The 18,848-nt window shown below is 45.5% G+C and overlaps 1 protein-coding gene across 3 annotated transcripts in view; it reads right to left on the bottom strand.

Moving 5' to 3' along the window:
• Positions 1-4,703: 4,703 nt before the first annotated feature.
• The window catches only part of ZC3H13 (zinc finger CCCH-type containing 13), an 85,681-nt gene continuing 71,536 nt past the window's right edge, over positions 4,704-18,848 (bottom strand). For 2 of the 3 annotated variants that reach the window (XM_068267749.1, XM_068267751.1), the window contains 4 exons: positions 12,572-12,724; positions 11,182-11,382; positions 5,159-5,322; positions 4,704-4,997 (listed from right to left, as the gene is read on the bottom strand). In XM_068267749.1, coding sequence (XP_068123850.1) covers positions 4,836-4,997; positions 5,159-5,322; positions 11,182-11,382; positions 12,572-12,724 — 680 coding nt within the window. In that variant the 3' untranslated portion in view covers positions 4,704-4,835. The remainder of the gene's footprint in view (positions 4,998-5,158; positions 5,323-11,181; positions 11,383-12,571; positions 12,725-18,848) is intronic. The other variant, XM_068267750.1, reaches the window with a different exon arrangement.

Genomic DNA, 18,848 nt, shown 5'->3' with positions numbered 1-18,848 from the left:
CCATTTAGAAGGCCATTTGCGGTCAGCCACTAGGGCTCCTGTGACACCGAGACAATGCACTTTATAGTGGAGGGTGGGCAAATCGGGCAGAGGAGAGTAAGGGAGGAAATGACATCAGGATTGGCTTCAAAATAGCCACAGTCAAAGTGGGAAATGCTAAGAAGCATTTTCTCTTTTTTACTGTAGAAAATAAAAAAAAAAATCACTAAAATCAAAACGTGGACAGTGCATTACATATGTTAAATAGAGCAAGTATTTATCTACTTACCGGTATATGTGTGTTTTTTCTGAGATAGTATGGCTGACAACTCCTCTTTAAGGGGCCCATACACCTAACGATTTTCCCACCGATATACAGCAGATTCGATCACTGTGATCGAATCTGCTGTGAAATCGTTGCACAAACGCTGACAGAACGATCGATTTCCATCCAAAATCAATCGTTCCCGTCGATCCGTCCGTGCGGAAGATTTTGCTTGATCGCCGGTGGGTCGGGAGTGCATCGATAGCGGCGTTCGAATGCCCGACGACCGACGCTAGCGTCAATACATTACCTGCTCCGGCGGCGCGAGTCCCCGGTCTCTGCTGTCTTCTTCTCCGCGCTGGTCTCCGGGTCCGGCTGGCTTGGCTTCACTGAGCTTCCTGTCCTGGCAGGAAGTTTAAACAGTAGAGCGCCCCTCTACTGTTTAAACTTCCCCTGGCAGGAAGTTCAGTGAAGCCAGCCGGACCCAGAGACCAGCGCGGTGAAGAAAACAGCGAAGACTGAGGGAGTAGCGCCGGTCGGAGCAGGTAATGTATGGGGGGGTGGGGCGGTGGCAGCTTCACAGATTGTGATCGGTATCATGCTGAAATCGATTCACAATCTGTTTGCAGTAAAGGCAGCCATACGATCTCCCTCTGATCAGATTCGATCAGAGAGGGATATATCTGTTGGTCGATCTGATGGCAAATCAACCAGTGTATGGCTACCTTTAATGAAACTGACCACAGGCTTCTCCTGGATTTCTGGTACACACAAGCATTATTCTTCCTGTACAACACTTGCCTGACCCAACCACACGTGCTTGGGCTCAGGCAGCAATCAATGGGCTTGATTTACTAAACCATGATAACTCATATCACGGCTGTTTTGCGTGCATTTTCACATTTGAGCGCGATTGCAAATTGCGCACAATAATCACAACTTTATCGTTTTCGCACGCAAATTCATGGTCGTGCGCACAGGCGAAAATGCACGTGACAACGGCCGTGATATGAGTTATCACGGTTTAGTGAATCAAGCCCAATGTCTGCACAAAACGTCACATAATGGGGCATTCCAGAGCAATTAGAGAATAGACCACAGTTACAGCTTCAGATAAACAGTATGTGGCCCTATTCTGCATTACTTGCAACCATCAGCTAGGGAAAATAAAGGTAACAAAGTGGGAAACTAGCAAGGATGCCTGGAGGTTGCACTGTAGGCACCACTAATATGTCAAAAATAAGGAACAAAACCTTTTAGTAATTATTCTCAACAGAATACTGTGGTGCCAACGCAGCAAAAATCATTGACCCAGGCAAATACCAGAAGGACAAGGTACATGCCAACTGCAATGGGAAAAAGTGTATCAGTATTCCTAGCAGCAGTGATCCTAGCTCTTCATAGTTCAATGATAATAAGTAATGCCTTTACCTTTCCTTTATTTTTTTTAAATAATATCCATGCCAGGAAAATTGATAATATCCACAGTACACAACAAACAGAATTAACATTCCCTTACCTTTGATATTCTAACAGCTGCAGCATATCAGTCTATTCACAAAGCTACTGCATTACAAGTATGCCTCACTTTATAGGGGCCTGCTAAATGCTGGTGTAGTGAGGAGTCACATCTCACTGTGCCTAACCTAGGCTACTAGAAATAAAAAAAAAGAAAACAAGGTTTTACTCATTATTCTAATTTAAAGGAACGTTATCGATTAAAACTACTTTTTTATGCTGTAGGTTAGGACACATTACCACAAGTACTAGGAGCAATTTCTTTCTTCACACAGCTCTTCTGCTCTGCTGTAAAATCATCCATCAGTTTTAGATACTAAAAGTGTCGGGCTCTGCAGGACTTGACCATGTTCCTGCATAGTGGGGTTGCTATCAACACCTCAATGTATTGTTTATTAACCAGTTGAGGACCACAGACTTACACCCCTCTAGTGACAAGTCCATTTTTTTTTTTACAATTCAGCACACTGCAGCTTTGACAGTGTGCTGCACAGCCATACAACTTAGAACACAAATAAATCTTGCCCCCAACAGAGTTTTCTGATTGCTGCTGCAAGTTTTTTTTTAAATGTTTTCCTTAATTAACCTCTCTGGCTATAACCCAGAGTCATGCTCAGGGAGAAAACCTCAGCTCAAAGCGGCAACCCTGCACCTGACTCTTGGTAGCCACCAGGAGATCTGTGCAGAGTATAATGCGCAGCAGGTGTTTCAACTCATCTTCTGTTTTGCCCCAAAACATAGGGTTTTTAAACACTGCTACAACACACACACTACTTATAGTAGGTTAAAAAGAATATATAGGCAAAACTGAATAATTCAAACAATAATAGTATTTATTGTTCTATCATTCTATTATAAATGTACCTATATCTTTAAGAAGGCATTTGCAGAATCCTAGTTTAGTGTTAATTATGAATAAGAATGCATCAACAGTCTTTACCAAGTGTTGCAGCAATATCACCCAAGGAAGAGGGGACTCGATCAATCCTCCGTAGAGGAAAACACCTGGCGACACAATCCAACAAGTCTGTTGGTCTCAGCAAAGTCCCGGAGTCCAGGTGTTTTCCCAACCCAATTATGGTATACTCCCCAAACCATAACACACGCAAGAGCATACGCGGTCGCTGTCAGACCCGTGATCACAGTAAAAATCTATGATACTTGCTTCTGCCCAATACAACACAGTGAAGCATTGACACCTCGTGCACAGGCAATGAACATTATTGTTTTCGACCAGATAAAACCGGTTAGAACAAGATAAAGGTGGAACTGCATGCAATGTAACAAACATGTTATGACGACCCAAAGTCACCTCCAGTAATTCCAGAGGCTCGAGGGTAACTCCAGAGCTCAAATGTAACTTTATAGATCAGATGAGATGTGAACAGTAATCTTCCATACATACAGTCCATATACCTCACACCTTCCCGGGATCCAGATGCCAGGCAGCCTCCTTCCTGTCCTGGGAGTCTCTGCATCCCTCTGGTGAGATTGGCGTTTGTCATTATGACGACAGAGCAATCTCACTACAGGGTTACAGTGCCAACCGGAGGACAGAGGGAGAATTGCAGCGCTGGATCCCAGGGAGGCGAGTAAGTGCTGGGAGCCTGCAGACCTCTGTAGCAGCATGATTTTTATCTGGTTTTAGGGTCCAAAAGCATGCAAAACTGCACCGCTTTCAGAACCTAAAATCCAGAAATAATCATACCACCAGAGCGGTTAAAGGATACCAGAGGGGAACTCACCTGTAGAAATTGAGGTTACAGGCATGTATTGGCAGGAGTCCTCATGCCCTCCGCTCCTCCCGTTCACGGCTGTCCCCCTCCGTTCATGTGTAAAGGCCAAGTCAACATACTGTGTAAGTGCTAGCATGGTGGCGTGCGTCTTTGATCACACTTCTGTTGTCAGCAGCGTTCTGCTCATGCGTGACTACAAATCTTTATGCAGTGTGTTTCGGAGAGCCACCCAGCCACAGTAGCCATAATCAAGGACACGCACAGTAGTGTGCAACTTGGCTGGGTTATTTACATTCAAACAGAGGGGAATGGCAGTGAAAGGGGGGAGGGGGGTGGGGGGGGGGAAGAGGTTTAGGCACTGATGCATTGAGGTGTGCTATATGACAGCATATACTAAGTAGAGGCGGCCCTGATCAGTCTCCTTGGTCAAGAGCCATTTAGTGTTTCTAAACAGTGCTGCACATTTTAACCACACTTAAAAACACTAACTTAAAAGCTCATTTAGCAGCACCATGGCAGCTACCTGGTACATCCCAGTGACTAACAGGGCAAAGTTCTATGTCCCAAAACCAAGTCACAAAGTCATACATACTAGTTTTAGTAAGACAATGCAGTAGAACAGAGGCGCCAGAAGAGTAAAAACAGTTGATTAAAAAGTTTAAAATAAAGAGATGGTAAGCTTTGAGACAGACTGTATGAGTTATATGCTCCCTAGTATTGCCTGAAGAAGTGGGATATACCCGTGAAATGCGTTGCACCCTTCTGGAGTATGTAAATAAACTTCTCTTTTGCCAAAACCTGCAATCTTTCGTGTCCACTTCATTTTAAACTTTTTAACCAACTGTTTTTACTCTTCTGGCGCCTGTGTACTACTGCATTGTCCACCTTTGGTTTAGGGGACTTGGCCCCCTTTTTTTCCTATCTACAGAGAGCAACTTCTTAATCCTGAGTGGGGACAGGTCTAATTCTCCCCACCTGCCCGTATAGTGGTTGCCTGGATGGTAACTCGGTTTTGTGGGTATCAAATCATACTTACACTTTCATTTCCACCTTGCCAATACCATACTACACTATACTGGGCTCTCGGTGTCTCCTTTTTATCTAGTTTTATATGGAAGTTAAGTATTTTCCTTGTTGGCAGGTTTCCTTCTATAGTGTGACCAACTTTACTTCCCATCAATCTGGAAAAAAAAAGTGCAACTACATTTAGAAAAAAACATCTTTACTGTACATGAAAGGGGCATAAAATAGAGCAAGTTTAGAAAAATTGCTGCACACTATTTGATGGAACACAAATGCAAAGTTTATGATACTAAATCTGTCCATCTGTTCTGGACTCAGACACAAGTCTCTGCTGGCTTGTTTGGTACAGAAAGTCTGAAATCGTCCATCTTCTCCTGACACGATGCAGCAGTTTTCCTTTTAAAGAGACGTAAACTTAATCTCAGAAGCTCGCTGTCAACCAATGTTGGATTTGAGTAAGCTTGTTTCACAGTGCCCTGGAAAAAAAACAGAACAAATGGCCATTTATATTCTCACAAGATCTGCTTAACAATGAACAGAGCATACATTGCCCAAGCTATGTAAACGGCATAATACACACATGGACACTCCCATGTAACACATGTAATTCCATTTACTAGCCAACACATATCCTTACCTTGTCATTTTGCACAAGCTGTTTTCGAATAGCTAAGTCCCTTCTAGAACACAGGGCTTTACAACAAGGCCCAAGATTACTGAGTAAGCCAGCTCTCTCCTGTTTCCTTAGCAGTGCAGCCATATTCAGAGCTCCCAGCTCGTGTTCAAATAAGTTTTCGGCCTCTGAGTAAACACAAATTAATTAGTAAGGATGCTAAACAAAACAGGAACAGGACATGTAGCATTGCAAATGACGGATGTGCCGACCAGAAAGACTGTTGCAGAAACGCTCTACTTTTGCCCCATAAAACGTGTGGCAATTGGGAGTACGATTTGCTTAAAGCTGCCAATCGACCGTGCGATCGATTGGGTACCATTAATGGTGCCGATCGTCAGTGAATGATCGTTATATAGATTGTTCAGTTTTCTGAATTTCTGAATGATTCTTTAATGGTGCCCATACATAGTATAATTTTTTCATCCAATCTTACCATTTCTATGTAGTATAAGGGTAAATTAAGTGAATATACTAAAAGCATAATTTAGGCAGTTCCTTTATAATACATGGAAATGGTAAAATAGAATGCAAAAAAATGTGCCATGTATAGGCACCATTAGTCTAATCAGAATGTTTATTATTTTCCCCTACTTTGGGGGGCATGAACAATTGTTTCCCAAAGATTGCTTTATATGAGGGTACTGCTTCTGCATGAGAACAGTCACACCTGTGCAGTAAGCAGAAGCCGCTCCGGGCTACTGCGCAGTTTCGCAGAGGTGTAAGTACAGTCAGACTTGCACAAGAAGGGAAGTGAGGTGTGATCTTTCAGAGGACCCCGGGCAGTTGAAGTGGTTGGCAAGAGGACACAGGAACACAGGGCCCATTCACACTTGCAAAACTGTAGCGCTTTTGCCAGCGTTTTGCTCTGGCGATTTTTGGCGGGGAAAAAAAAAAAAATCGCCATTCACACTTGACGATGGTGCAGGATACAAATTTGCGTTAATCGCTGGCAATTAACGGAAATCACCCAAGTGAGAACAGGCCCATAGTGTATTATGGCACTAGCGCTTTAAAGAGCGCTAGCGCGTTTTGCCCCCCCCCCCCCCAAAAAAAAATCAAAATCGCTGGCAAAACGCTAAGATGTGAACGGAGCCTAATAGTGTTTTCAACTCGAAGGGAAGCCCACCACTGCCTCCTTTTTAAATGTTGGTTCACCTAGCATTCCATTAACCTCCTTAGCGGTAACCCCGTGCTGCACACGGGGTAAGCCGCCGGAGGGTGCCGACCGCTCAGGCCCTGCTGGGCCGATTTTCATATTTTTTTTTTTTGCTGGACGCAGCTAGCACTTTGCTAGCTGCGCCAGCACCCCGATCGCCGCCGCCGCTCGGCCCCCCCTCCAGACCCCTGCGCTGCCTGGCCAATCAGTGCCAGGCAGCGCCAAGGGGTGGATCGGGTCTCCCAATGACGTCCCGACGTCGCTGACGTCTTCCCGCCCCGTCGCCATGGCGACGGGGGAAGCCCTCCAGGAAATCCCGTTTTTTGAACGGGATTTCCTGATCGCCTATCGCCGGAGGCGATCGGCGGGGCTGGGGGGATGCCGCTGAGCAGCGGCTATCATGTAGCGAGCCCTGGGCTCGCTACATGATTTAAAAAAAATAAAAAATAAAAAAAAACTGCTGCGCTGCCCCCTGGCGGTATTTTTCATACCGCCAAGGGGGTTAATGATAGCAGTTGTTTATAGGACATTATTTAGTGTGATCATATATATATATATATATATATATATATATATATATATATATATATATATATATATATATATATATATATATATATATATATATATATATATATATATATATATATATATATATATATATATATATTATCAATCTGTGGCTAACGCATGCTCTTACGGTGCATACACACTCATGAAAGGCTTAACTGTCACTCATGAAACACTGAGACTGACCTTTAAAAGAGATACTTCGCTAAAGAGAGGGAAACCTCAGGATCCTATTGAGGCTTCCATCTTCGTTTTGCGGTCCCCTCTTGCAGAGAGCGGCACCCCAGAAGACCAGCTAACAACGGATAGTCACCAACATCATCAGGGCTGCGCTCAGGTTCTGGCATCAGCGCAGGCATACAGTAGCCACACGAGCACAGCCGCACATGTGCAGTAAGCGGGAGCTGCTTGTGCGGCTCCATGCTACTGTGCATGCACAGCCATGCTCATCACAGAAGAGGAGTGCAGCCCCAATGTGGAGGTGGTCTACGCTCGGTAGTGGGAGAGCAGATGAACCAGAGTATTCTAATATGCTGACTCTTGGGCAATTCAAAGAGAAACTTAAGTCACATTAAAAAAAAAGTCAGTTTTACTTATCTGGGGATTCTACAGGCCCCCTGCAGTTGCCCTGTGCCAACGTAGGTACTCTAGGATCCGCCAGGCTCCTGCCGCAGCTCAGTTTCGATTTCGCTGACTTGTTTGCATTCCCGTTGCCAGGAGCATCCTGCACAGGCGCAGTATGAAAAAAATCTCTATAGCACCAGATGCTCCTGCAATGGGAGCGCGAAAGAGGACGTGCACAGTCAAGGGCGCACAGACGCAGTGGCCGACGACAGGCTCAGCCGGCAAAGTCGAAACTGAGGCACGGCGGGGGACCGGGGGATCTTAGAGTACCGGCGCGGGAACAGAGCGACTGCAGGGGGCCGGTAAAAGCCACAGGTAAAACTGGCTTTTTTAATGTGACTTTCCCCTTAAGCTTGCTACTATCTACTATTTTTAAATAATTAGGTTAGAGATTTCCCATTCACTGGTCACACTGGTCAGTAAAGTTAAGTACACACACTACACACTAAAATTTGGCTGAAATGGCTTATAACAACCGCTTCAACTAACAATCGTTTGCTCATCTAGTGTGTAAACAGCAAGCGTCTGATGTTACTTAAAGGACAACTGAACTAAGAGAGAATTGGAGGCTGGTGATGAGTACTAAACAGTTCAACATTAGGCTAAGTTCACAGTGGGCATTGCGTTCCCTGTAAAAGCAGAAATGCAAAGGAACGGGAAAGTCGGCCTGCACATTATCCACAGGTTGCGTCCCATACAGTAAAAAAAAAAAAAAGTATGCTTTAATGTCACGGTTATTGCGTGCATATTGCAGTAACACAATGCATGCAGTGCATTGGGATATTGCATGCAGTTGTACAGCACCTGCTGCACTGTAACTGTATGAGTAAAAGTATTAGAGGCAGAGGATCAGCAGGATAGCCAGGCAACTGGTATGGTTTATGGCAGCCTCCATATCCCTCTTGTTACAGTAGTCCTTTAACCTCCCTAGCTAGGCTCGTCCAGAGACGCCGGAGGTGACCGCTCAGGCCCCGCTGGGCCGATTTGAATAATTTTTTTTTAAAACACGCAGCAAGCACTTTGCTTGCTGCGTGCCTTACCCGATCGCCGACACCGAGATACAGCCCCCCCAGTCGAGACCCCGTGCGCTGCCTGGCCAATGAGTGCCAGGCAGCGCTGAGGGGTGGATCGGGTCTCCCTGTGACGTCACGACGTGTGTCATCATGGCGACGGGGAAAGCCCTCCAGGAAATCCCGTTCAGAAAGGGATTTCCGGACGGGCCATTACGCTGGCGGCGATCGGAGGGGTGGGAGGGACGCCGCAGGGAGGGGGGAATCATATAGCTAGCGCTAGGCTAGCTACATGAAAAATAAAAAAAATATGTGCAAAAACCGTTCCCGCGGCCGCAAGAATCAGAACGCCAGGCAGGTTAAGGATCCAACATGTTGGATCCTTAACCACCCTGGCGTTCTATTAAGATCGCCAGGGCGGCTGCGGGAGGGTTTTTTTTAAATTAAAAAAAAACTATTTCATGCAGCCAACTAAAAGTTGGCTGCATGAAAGCCCACTAGATGGCGCTCCGGAGGCGTTCTGATCGCCTCCGGCGGCCAAAAGTAACACGGAAGGCCGCAATGAGCGGCCTTCCGTGTTTTGCTTACTTCGTCGCCATGGCGACGAGCGGAGTGACGTCATGGACGTCAGCCGACGTCCTGACGTCTGCCGCCTCCAATCCAGCCCTTAGCGCTGGCCAGAACTATTTGTTCCAGCTGCGCAGGGCTCAGGCGGCTGGGGGGACCCTCTTTCGCCGCTGCTCGCGGCGGATCGCCGCAGAGCGGCGACGATCAGGCAGCACACGCGGCTGGCAAAGTGCCGGCTGCGTGTGCTGCTTTTTATTTGGTAAGAATCGGCCCAGCAGGGCCTGAGCGGCACCCTCTGGCGGTAATGGACGAGCTGAGCTCGTCCATACCGCTAAGGTGGTTAATGACTCCCAAGTAGCCTTGATTGTATGGTTTTTGCCCCCCCAACACTGCCCCGTGGGATGCCACTGGTTGCTGTCCTGTTCCCCTCCATAGCAAAATAATGAATTGCAAGCCTGAAGTCTAATGATGCATCTGTAAGAATATGCGAGGTTCTTGCAATGTAAAATCCTCATTCATTTAGAACCAATATTTTAGCAAGAAGGCTATATACAGAGTTCTCCATTAGAGATATTCCAGAGAAATTCAATTTAAAGAAATAGTGTCTTGAGAAGTGAGTTAAAGAGAATCTGTAAAAAAAAGACAAACAAAACAAAAAAACAGGCCCTGGGGAGTACTTACCTCAGGAGAGGGAAGCCTTATGGTTCCTAATGAGACTTTCCCCCTTCCTCTTCATCCTCTGGGATCCAGTGCTTGCAGAGGGGATGTTAATATTTACCTTGCTGGCTCCAGCACAGTAGCGGCTTTCCGATGGTGTCCGGCAGAAACAGCAGAACGTACCCAATTGGGCTAAAAAGGGTTTGAAGGCCTGTGTCTATCTGCTGCAAGCTGTGAGGGCATACAAGAGACTATTTTTAAAAGGTGGCCATACATCAGACGACTTAGCGGCCGATCGACCATCCGATTCGAATATTATAATCGAACTGGATGAAAATCGCTGCCACCAAGTGCACGCCCGACAAACAAAGCGACCAATCTCGGGACGAAAATTGGTTGCATTGTTGATCCCGCATGCTGCAAGATGTCGGGCCGAAGGCGGGCTCACCCGATTCCCTGAAGATTTCAAGCTGAAATCGGATGGGAAACGACCTGTAGTATATGGGCAGCTTCGACAAATGGACAAATTTATATCCAATAAGATCCGATTAGACAATTTGTCTCTGTCGAATCTGCCCATAATTGGCAGGTGTATGGCTACCTTAACAGCATTGTTTACTGATCCCTGCTGGGATACAATCAATGTTATGTTCGTACTTTGCTTTATTCTGCAAAACAGAGAGTAAACAAAACAGAACTAGGTTAGTGGCGCTGTTGGTATCCGGGATCTTTTCCATGTATGCTTCACACAAAATCTGGGAGGAGCCAACCAGCTAGGGAGGCGGGGATAGAAAGAGAAGGCTAGCTGAATAGGGGAGAATACAGACTAATGACGACAGGACATATGGAGAGGGTGCAGTTAGAGGTATGTTTGGGTAGAGAAGTAGGGAGAGGGAGAGCAAAGTACTATGATGGCAGTAGGACAGGTGAACAAGTGACTGTATTTGGGAGAGCACAAAGTGAACTTTGGGGGTTAGTATGTGGATGTCAGTGGAGCATACATTTGGGGTGTATCTGTAGTGGAGTGGTGAAGCTTAAATACGTGGTCTGAGGTGTAGCATATACCATTCAAGCGTGTGGTGGGGGCTGGCCTGCAATACGGGAGCTATATAGTGGAGATGGTGAGATGGGCTGGATGGAGCAGACAATGGGGTAAAGTTGATGACTTCTCTACCAGCTTTCTATTGTCCCTGCAGCTCCAGTACACAGGACTTGGGACGAGAGATGGCAAGATGTTAACAATTCCAGTTTGGAAGAATGTCACCCTAATGACAAAATCAGATCAGTTTGGAAAATGTCACCCAATGTTAAAAGTTTCATTGACAAGGCAAGTAAGGATAAGCAAGAGGTAAGTAATCGGGTAGCATTCATTGTGTAGGAAAAAAAAATATAATATTTACCATTAGGCTTCTTTATTGCACGCTGGCAGGTCTCTCTTACTTTACCGAAAAGTTCAGGCCCAGCTAGACGTTTTGAAATCCCAACACGAAGTAGCACCGAACCGGGAGTGAATTTCAACAGGGCTGCACCAGATTCATGAGGTTCCTTTGCCTGTTTAGGCATCAAGCTGGACCAGTCTACATCAATCACATCAAGAGGATCTTTAAAAAAACCCAAAAACGTAACAAACTCAATCGCTTAATTGAAACCCTAAAATACCCGTCACTAGTTCAAATAGTGACAGTAATGTTAAGGAGTACCTAAAGTGGAAAAAAAGTGGGCAGTTGGAGCTTCTTCCAGCCCCCTGCAGTCCTCCAGTGCAAGCATTCCGCATTCCTCTATTCAGCTGTCCGCAGTCTACTGACATGCACAGCCTGGGCTGTGTGCCTCCTCGATCTCACAATTTGGGCCGCACTTGCAGCTGTCAGCAAGTCGCTGAAGTTGAACAGAGGAGCATGGAATGACAGCGAGGGCAGAGAATGACTGCAGGAGGCTGGAAGAAGCCCCAGGTAGGTTAAACTAAACTGCCCCTTTTATTCCGCTATAGGGTCCCTTCAAATAATAGGCTTTATAAATCCATTGCTGCACATTCCTCAGGATGCATTATCTGTCCCTTGCAATGTATCCTAGATGATCTGACAATGGATTTGCTAAGAAAGCCTCTTATTTGACTTTATACAACCCTGTCACTCGTTTGACCTATGCTGGGGATACACGGTACGTTTCTGTACCGTGTATCGAGCAGCTGATCCGGCCAGCTGATAATATTCAGCTGGTCCGATCAAGCTGCTCAACCCCCGCCCGCTCGATCCCCGCCGGCGGACAGTGGCAGGGAATCGAGCGGCTGATAAGGAGTGCCGGCGGGGACGAGCATTAATCGATCAGCACGGGACGCAGCTGGAGTCGATCCGGCGGCTAATCGGCCGCCGGATTGACCCGTGTATTCCCAGCATAAGATATGCTAGTGACAGCTTGCCTTAAGTTCTTCAAAATAAAGAATCATACCAAAGAAACTGCAGAATATTTGTTTTTTTAATTCTTAAGTTTAACATTTGCTAAACCTTTACAAAAGTAGGCAATATATGGACAGATGAGCTTGATAGTTCATTTGTATTTCGAACAGAAATCCTAGCATGATTAAGATTTTAAGACACACAAAGGGACTAGATCTCTATTACAGGTTGTTGTTTCAGTATTTTTAAATGTTTTTTTTGTGCAAAACAGACTAACTACCTAAATATCACCATTTGGGTGAAAACGTAGCACTGTCAAACTTCCATGTTACTGATTGTTCTGAAGGAGCGTAACCTCTATTCAGTGATTAATATCATAATTGCCTGTTTGAGTTACCTGATATCTTTTCATCATCCTGTTGGTCTTCCTTCTTTTCAGCATCATCAGCTAGAATCTCATCAAGCTCATCATCACTGATTGGCTCATATTCCTCACCAGCTACAGATTCATCTGACTGGACATCATCAATTTTGGAGAACTGATCTGTTCCTGTAAAGCAAATAAATAATCACATGTGCACAAAACGTCTAGACGTTGAACAAGTCCCAAAAGCCAGGTACTTTAGGCTTGCTCCTTCAGAATTACAATTAGAGTCTAAGCTTTATATTTTTCTCTAAATAAAGAGCATGGCATTAGTAGATGTCCATAGGTTTGTGTAGGCTGCTGTGCAGTGTATTGCCTTTCACTCAGAAGCAGAAACCAATGATTTAACTGACATAATTTCTACAGATAGTAGCAAAGCTGTGCCATAGGATCACCAATGTTCCTCCATTGTAGCAAACACTTCTATGGAGGAGATGGAAAGGGGTATGTATGTTCTCCCAGTGTCTGTGTGGGTTTCCTCCAGGAACTCTGGTTTCCTCCCACATTCCAAAAACATGTAGATAAGTTTATTGGCTTCCCCTAAATTGTCCCTAGACTACGATACATACATTACAAGATACATACATAGACATATGACTATGGTAGGGATTTGATTGTGAGCCCCTCTGCGGGACAGTGAGTGACAAGACAATATATTCTGTACATCGCTGCGTAATATGTCAGCGCTATATAAATACTTAAATAAAATAAATTTGGTTGGTTCATTTTCAAGCGGCATACATTTTCATAGAAAATGTGCATACCGTATATACTGGAATATAAGTCGACCTTGTGTATAAGTTGACTTCAATATTTGACCCTTTTAAGATGGAATTTTTTTACTGACTCAAGTACAAGCCTACCCAGAAAAATGAATGGCTGCACTTGGGGACCAGGGAGAATTAATAGCTGCACGTGTGGACTAGAAGGGATTAACCTTCCTGACGGTTCGGGTAAGGCACGCAGGAGGTTTTCTCAGGCCCTACTGGGCCGATTTGCTTAATTTTTTTTTGCTGCATGCAGCTAGCACTTTGCTAGCTGCGTCAGCACACCGATCGCCGTCGCCCCGCGCTCGATCGCCGCTATCCGGCGCCCCCCCCCCCCCCGACCCCGTGCGCTGCCTGGCCAATCAGCGCTGAGGGGTGGATCGGAACTCCCAATGACGTCATGAACAGGATTTCCTGATCGGAGATCGCCGAAGGCGATCGAAGCGGGCGGGGGGATGCCGCTGAGCAGCGGCTATCATGTAGCGAGCCCTGGGCTCGCTACATGATTTAAAAAAAAAAAAAAACTGCTACGCTGCCTTCTGGCGGAATTCATTAGACCGCCAGGAGGGTTAATGACTGCACTGCATACAGCAGGGCTGTGGAGTCAGAGAGTCGGAGATATTTTGGGTGCCTGGAGCTGGGAAAAAATGCACTGACTCCAACTTCTAATGAATTTAAACTGTAATTAAAATAGAAAATATGATAAAATGTTCTATTTCTCAGATAATAGTTATCATAAATAATTTATATATACAGTAATAGCTGTGCTTAGTCCACAAAAATGAAATAAAGCAATCAAAATTAGTTACTTCTGCTGCTTCAATAAAGCAGTCCCCGTATTTTTAAAGTCAGATATACACATCTGATTGTGACTGTATATATATGATGTGTACACAGGAATCTCTTATATATACCTAATAACATTATGCTGTAAGAATAAAACCTGATGTGTAGCCGTGTCACTAATAGAGATGGTCAAGGAGATGGAAATAATTCTGAGTTGATGCCCATTTATGCAAATGAATGCACGCTCTTTGCTCATGAAATCAAATAATTTGATATGTTAAAATTTGGTTTGGTAACTATGAATTAAAGGGTACCTGAGACGGATGAAAAGAAAAGTTTTATACATACCTGGGATTTCCTCCAGCCCCTTCAGGCTAATCAGTCCCTCGCTGTCCTCCACCACCCGGATCTTCTGCTATGAGTCCTGGTAATTCAGCTAGTCAGCGCTGTCCGGCCACATGCCGCTCCCACATCCAGGAACATTCTGCACCTGCGCAATAGTGCTGCGCAGGTGTAGTACGCTCCCGGCGGCGGAGTGTGTGCATGCGCACTACACCAGACTGGCTCAAGTACCTGGACTCATAGCAGAAGATCCAGGTGGCGGAGGACGACAGCGAGGGACTGATTAGCTTGAAGGGGGCTGGAGGAGGCAGCTATGTATATAACTTTAATTTCAACTGTCTCAGGTTTACTTTGTTACACAGTAGCAATATACTTTACATATGCACTCCCCACAAAGCTGCAGGGAATCCACTGAGAATGAGGTGCACATTGAACACAGAGATGTTGTCTATCACCCATAAACCTAGTTGAGATTGTGCATGAAGAATGTGTAATAGAAGAAGAATCGCCTCATTCTCCTGCAGAGTATCTGCACATCACTCTTACATGTACCCAGTCATATTGCCTAGGGCCTTATCCATGTTCAGATTGTGCATGAAGAATGTGTAATAGAGGAATAATCTTTTCATTCCCCTGCAGAGTACCTGCACATCATTCTTACATGTACCCTGTAACGATTGTGGAATTCTCTCCGTGGTCAGCGCACAGGACGCGCCGACACTGCAGAAATCCTCCACAAGCGTATAATTTGAGAGAACCCAGCAAAAGGTGCAACGCACCTGTAGAGGGAAATTCCTGTCGGCAGATGGCGCTGTGGAGTGCAGAGGAACAGATCCTCTGCCCTGCCACAGACGCCAGATAGGAATTGTACGAAGGGAAGAAACGCAGGGCAAGATAGCCCTTAAAGAGAGAGTAAAGCGACAGAGTGTATGTATGTCCACCAATCTAGTCGCCACCCTGCGATGATGAACACACAACCATGAAGATCAGGTGAGAAGGCAATCGCAAGAGATGGTGATTGCTAACAGTGACACAAGACAGAATAAACACAGAGGAGGAATGTATGTATGTCCACCAATCCCGTCGCCAACCTGCAACGGTGAACACACAACAGAGGAAACCAAGTGAGAACGCAATTGCAAGAGAAGCGATAGCGAATGAGAATGAGCACAGGGACAGAATGTATGTGTGTGCACCAATCTAGTCACCAACCCGCGACGGTGCACACACAACAGCAGAAACAGAGTAGGAACGCAATCGCGAGAGAGGCGATTGCCAGAGGTGACACAAGACTTAAGCAAGACAGGGCACGAGAGTAGAAAAGGCACAGCAAATGATTCAATGAGAAGATAAGGAAAACAACAATCGCTAACTAAACGCAAACACCGCCCTCATTCGCAACAGCGAACGCGGTTACAGCGCGACCTCCGCACGTTAAGCGCAACAGAGACAAGCACGCCTAACTAACCCCCGACACACAAACACGAAACAGAGAACGCGAGCGCTTGCTTAACGGTTACCTCACCGAGCCTACAGCAAGCGTTCGTATCAGACAAGACAGACAGACGGACGTGAAGCAGGATAGGAAAGATCCACTGCTCTTTCCGCCAGAGCAAATGCGATCCAAGAAAAGCAACAGAGCTTAGCAGGATCCACTGCTCTTTCCGCCAGAGCGAGTGCAATCCAAGTTCAGGGACAGGATAGGAAAGATCCACTGCTCTTTCCGCCAGAGCGAGTGTGATCCGGGTTTAGGGACAGGATCACAGATCAGAAGGATCCACAGCTGCTACCGCTAGGGGCTAGTGCGATCCAAGCAAGACAGACAGATGAGATAGCCGGTAGCAACCGCTGCTCCAGCTATACTCCAAGAAAGCGATCAGAAGGATCTACAGCTGCTACCGCTAGAGGCTAGTGCGATGCAAGTAAGACAGATGAAACAGAAGGTGCTACCAGTAGCAACCGCTGCTCTGGTTAGCACCCACAGATAGACAGGACGATTTCCTATCGACCACCGTTGGCGACAGGACAATCACAGCAGAGAGGCAACACAGACAAAACAGATAAGCAAGCTAACTGCACTAGAGGAGCTGCCTAGTGCAGTCCCCAGAATTACTCCAAGATAACTATAACAATCCAACAGGGAAGGCTGACACTCCAGGAGTGTATTTAACAAACCGTTATGACCAGCAAAGCCTTCTGGGAGCAGAAGGCTTTTATACTGCCAGCCCTCAAAGGAGACAGCTGGGCAATTTGCATGTATGCAAATCCACCAGCAAAGCAACTCTGAAAGTTGCAAGATGAAACCAGGTCTCTTTTCCAGAGACCTGTAGCTCTCAGACATAAGGAATGGTCAAACAGCTGTCTGCCTGTACAGCCAGCTGAGCGGATCATTACATACCCACAGTTACATTGCCTAGGGCCTGATGTTCTTTGTTCCGGTCTGTAGCTTTTACAAGTACTCTTACCTAGGACCAGTTTTAGTCTATGACTAAAGGGAATAACTATGGCAGTCTACATATCCTTCTCACTTCAGTTGTCTTTTAAAATTCCTAAGTGTTGGCAGTTCAGAGACAAATTTCATGTTACATACTTTCAATCAACAAGATTGTAATATGCAAATTAGAGGAGTCAGAGTCGGTGGAATCCTAAATTGAGTCATCGGAGTTGGTGGATTTTTGTACCGACTCCACAGCCCTTGCATAAAGTATTGCAACCATTTACTCCTTCCTGCCCCTAAAGTGCAGCCCCTCCTCCAGGCCCCCAAGTGCTGAAATTATTCACCCCCCCTCCTTGCAGCCCAGTATCCCCCTGCCCCCCATTTCCTTGTTAATTGTTGTAGCCAGGACTTTCACACGTGTTCTCTTGGCATTTCCGTTACCAAAAAAGTATCACCACTCGGTAAATTAGTGCATATGGGAATGGCGCTAATAGTACACACATCACTCAGTGTGCTCAGTGTTGCTTGTGGCTCGTGTATAAGTCGACCCCTATACTTTTATTTAGTAAATTAGACCAAAATATCTAGACTTACAGTTGAGTATATACAGATCATGCATCAACTTGAAATTATTTGCATCTCATTGACTATCCCTATCAAGAACATCCACTCTGGTTGCTGTTTAAGCTCTTCCCTTTAACCATTAGACTGTACATTTTACACATCATCACTAGGTCTGGCATCATACACTTTTTCTGGCTACTACCTCCTTGGCCAGAAGTGGGCAGACTTCCTCTAGCAGCCCACATGCCTCTCCTCCCTCCCGAGTTGCGAGAATTACATTATAATAAGTTTAACTCGCCCAACCGCATCTTCCAGTGGCAAACTTCTTGGCCACGGGAGCGTCATGCTGGCACGTCCTGATGCCGGGTCACATGGCGCCTCTGTGGTAATGGATTGACAAAGTTAAACTTATTGTGCACAATCACAACCTTGCAGGGAGGGAGGAGAGGAACCAGGCTTTCTTATCAGTGGGGCAGATTTAAAACACCAACCAGCCCTGTCCTAGACCTAACTACCCACTTGCTCATCCTTGCATTTAACAGTAAAAAAAAATGAGCAATAAATTCCACTAACATGCAAATTTCAACTGACTTGAAGTTGAGCCAATCAATTCAAGAAGATGCTGATTAAAAAGGTGGCAGCTGGTCTATCCCAATTAAATAAAATCAAGTAGTGTTGCGCCTATACTGATATGCTGCAGGTACTGTAAAAGGGATTCCACTTCCTTAATTGTTTTTGAATGCAATATACAAATAACAGACTGCGCTAAGTATAAGAATATCCTTTAATGGGTATTGAACTAATTTAATCAGGGGTATTACCCTTTGAGTCTAAAAAAGTCCATAAATAGGTAGATTTGCATAAAAATGAAAATAAAATTAGTAAAAAATAAAATGCTGATTATTATTATAGTTTAAAATTGATTAGGTCTTGCAAGTGTCAATGTCCCACAATACATATGTCACAATAGAATCCTAGACGAATGGTGACGTCGGGCTGGTTAGCCCGGCTCCCTAGGATTCCGGAGACGTGGAGGGCTGAGGCGCCTGTACGGAGATGGAACTTCTAAAACTACGGAAGTTCCATCTCCGTACAGGCGCCTCAGCCCTCCACGTCTCAGCCCGACGTCACCATTCGTCTAGTCTCTCTTACCTTGCCGCCGGCCGGGGCGGGTGAGATAAAGCGGCTCCCCACCAAATCATTCCATCTTCACTGAGCAGACCCGGACGGGTGAGAAGTATCCATTACGAATTGCATGCATCTCTATTATTTGCTACCAATGCTCCAACTAGGAGGTATCAGACATTATACTCCACAGTGAGTTTTAATATGAATTAAAAAGCTTGCAAAATCA

The sequence above is a fragment of the Hyperolius riggenbachi genome, chromosome 2 (assembly GCF_040937935.1).
Source record: "Hyperolius riggenbachi isolate aHypRig1 chromosome 2, aHypRig1.pri, whole genome shotgun sequence".
In the NCBI taxonomy this organism is placed as follows: Eukaryota; Metazoa; Chordata; class Amphibia; order Anura; family Hyperoliidae; genus Hyperolius; species Hyperolius riggenbachi.
This window is presented reverse-complemented; position numbering and strand designations above follow the sequence as displayed.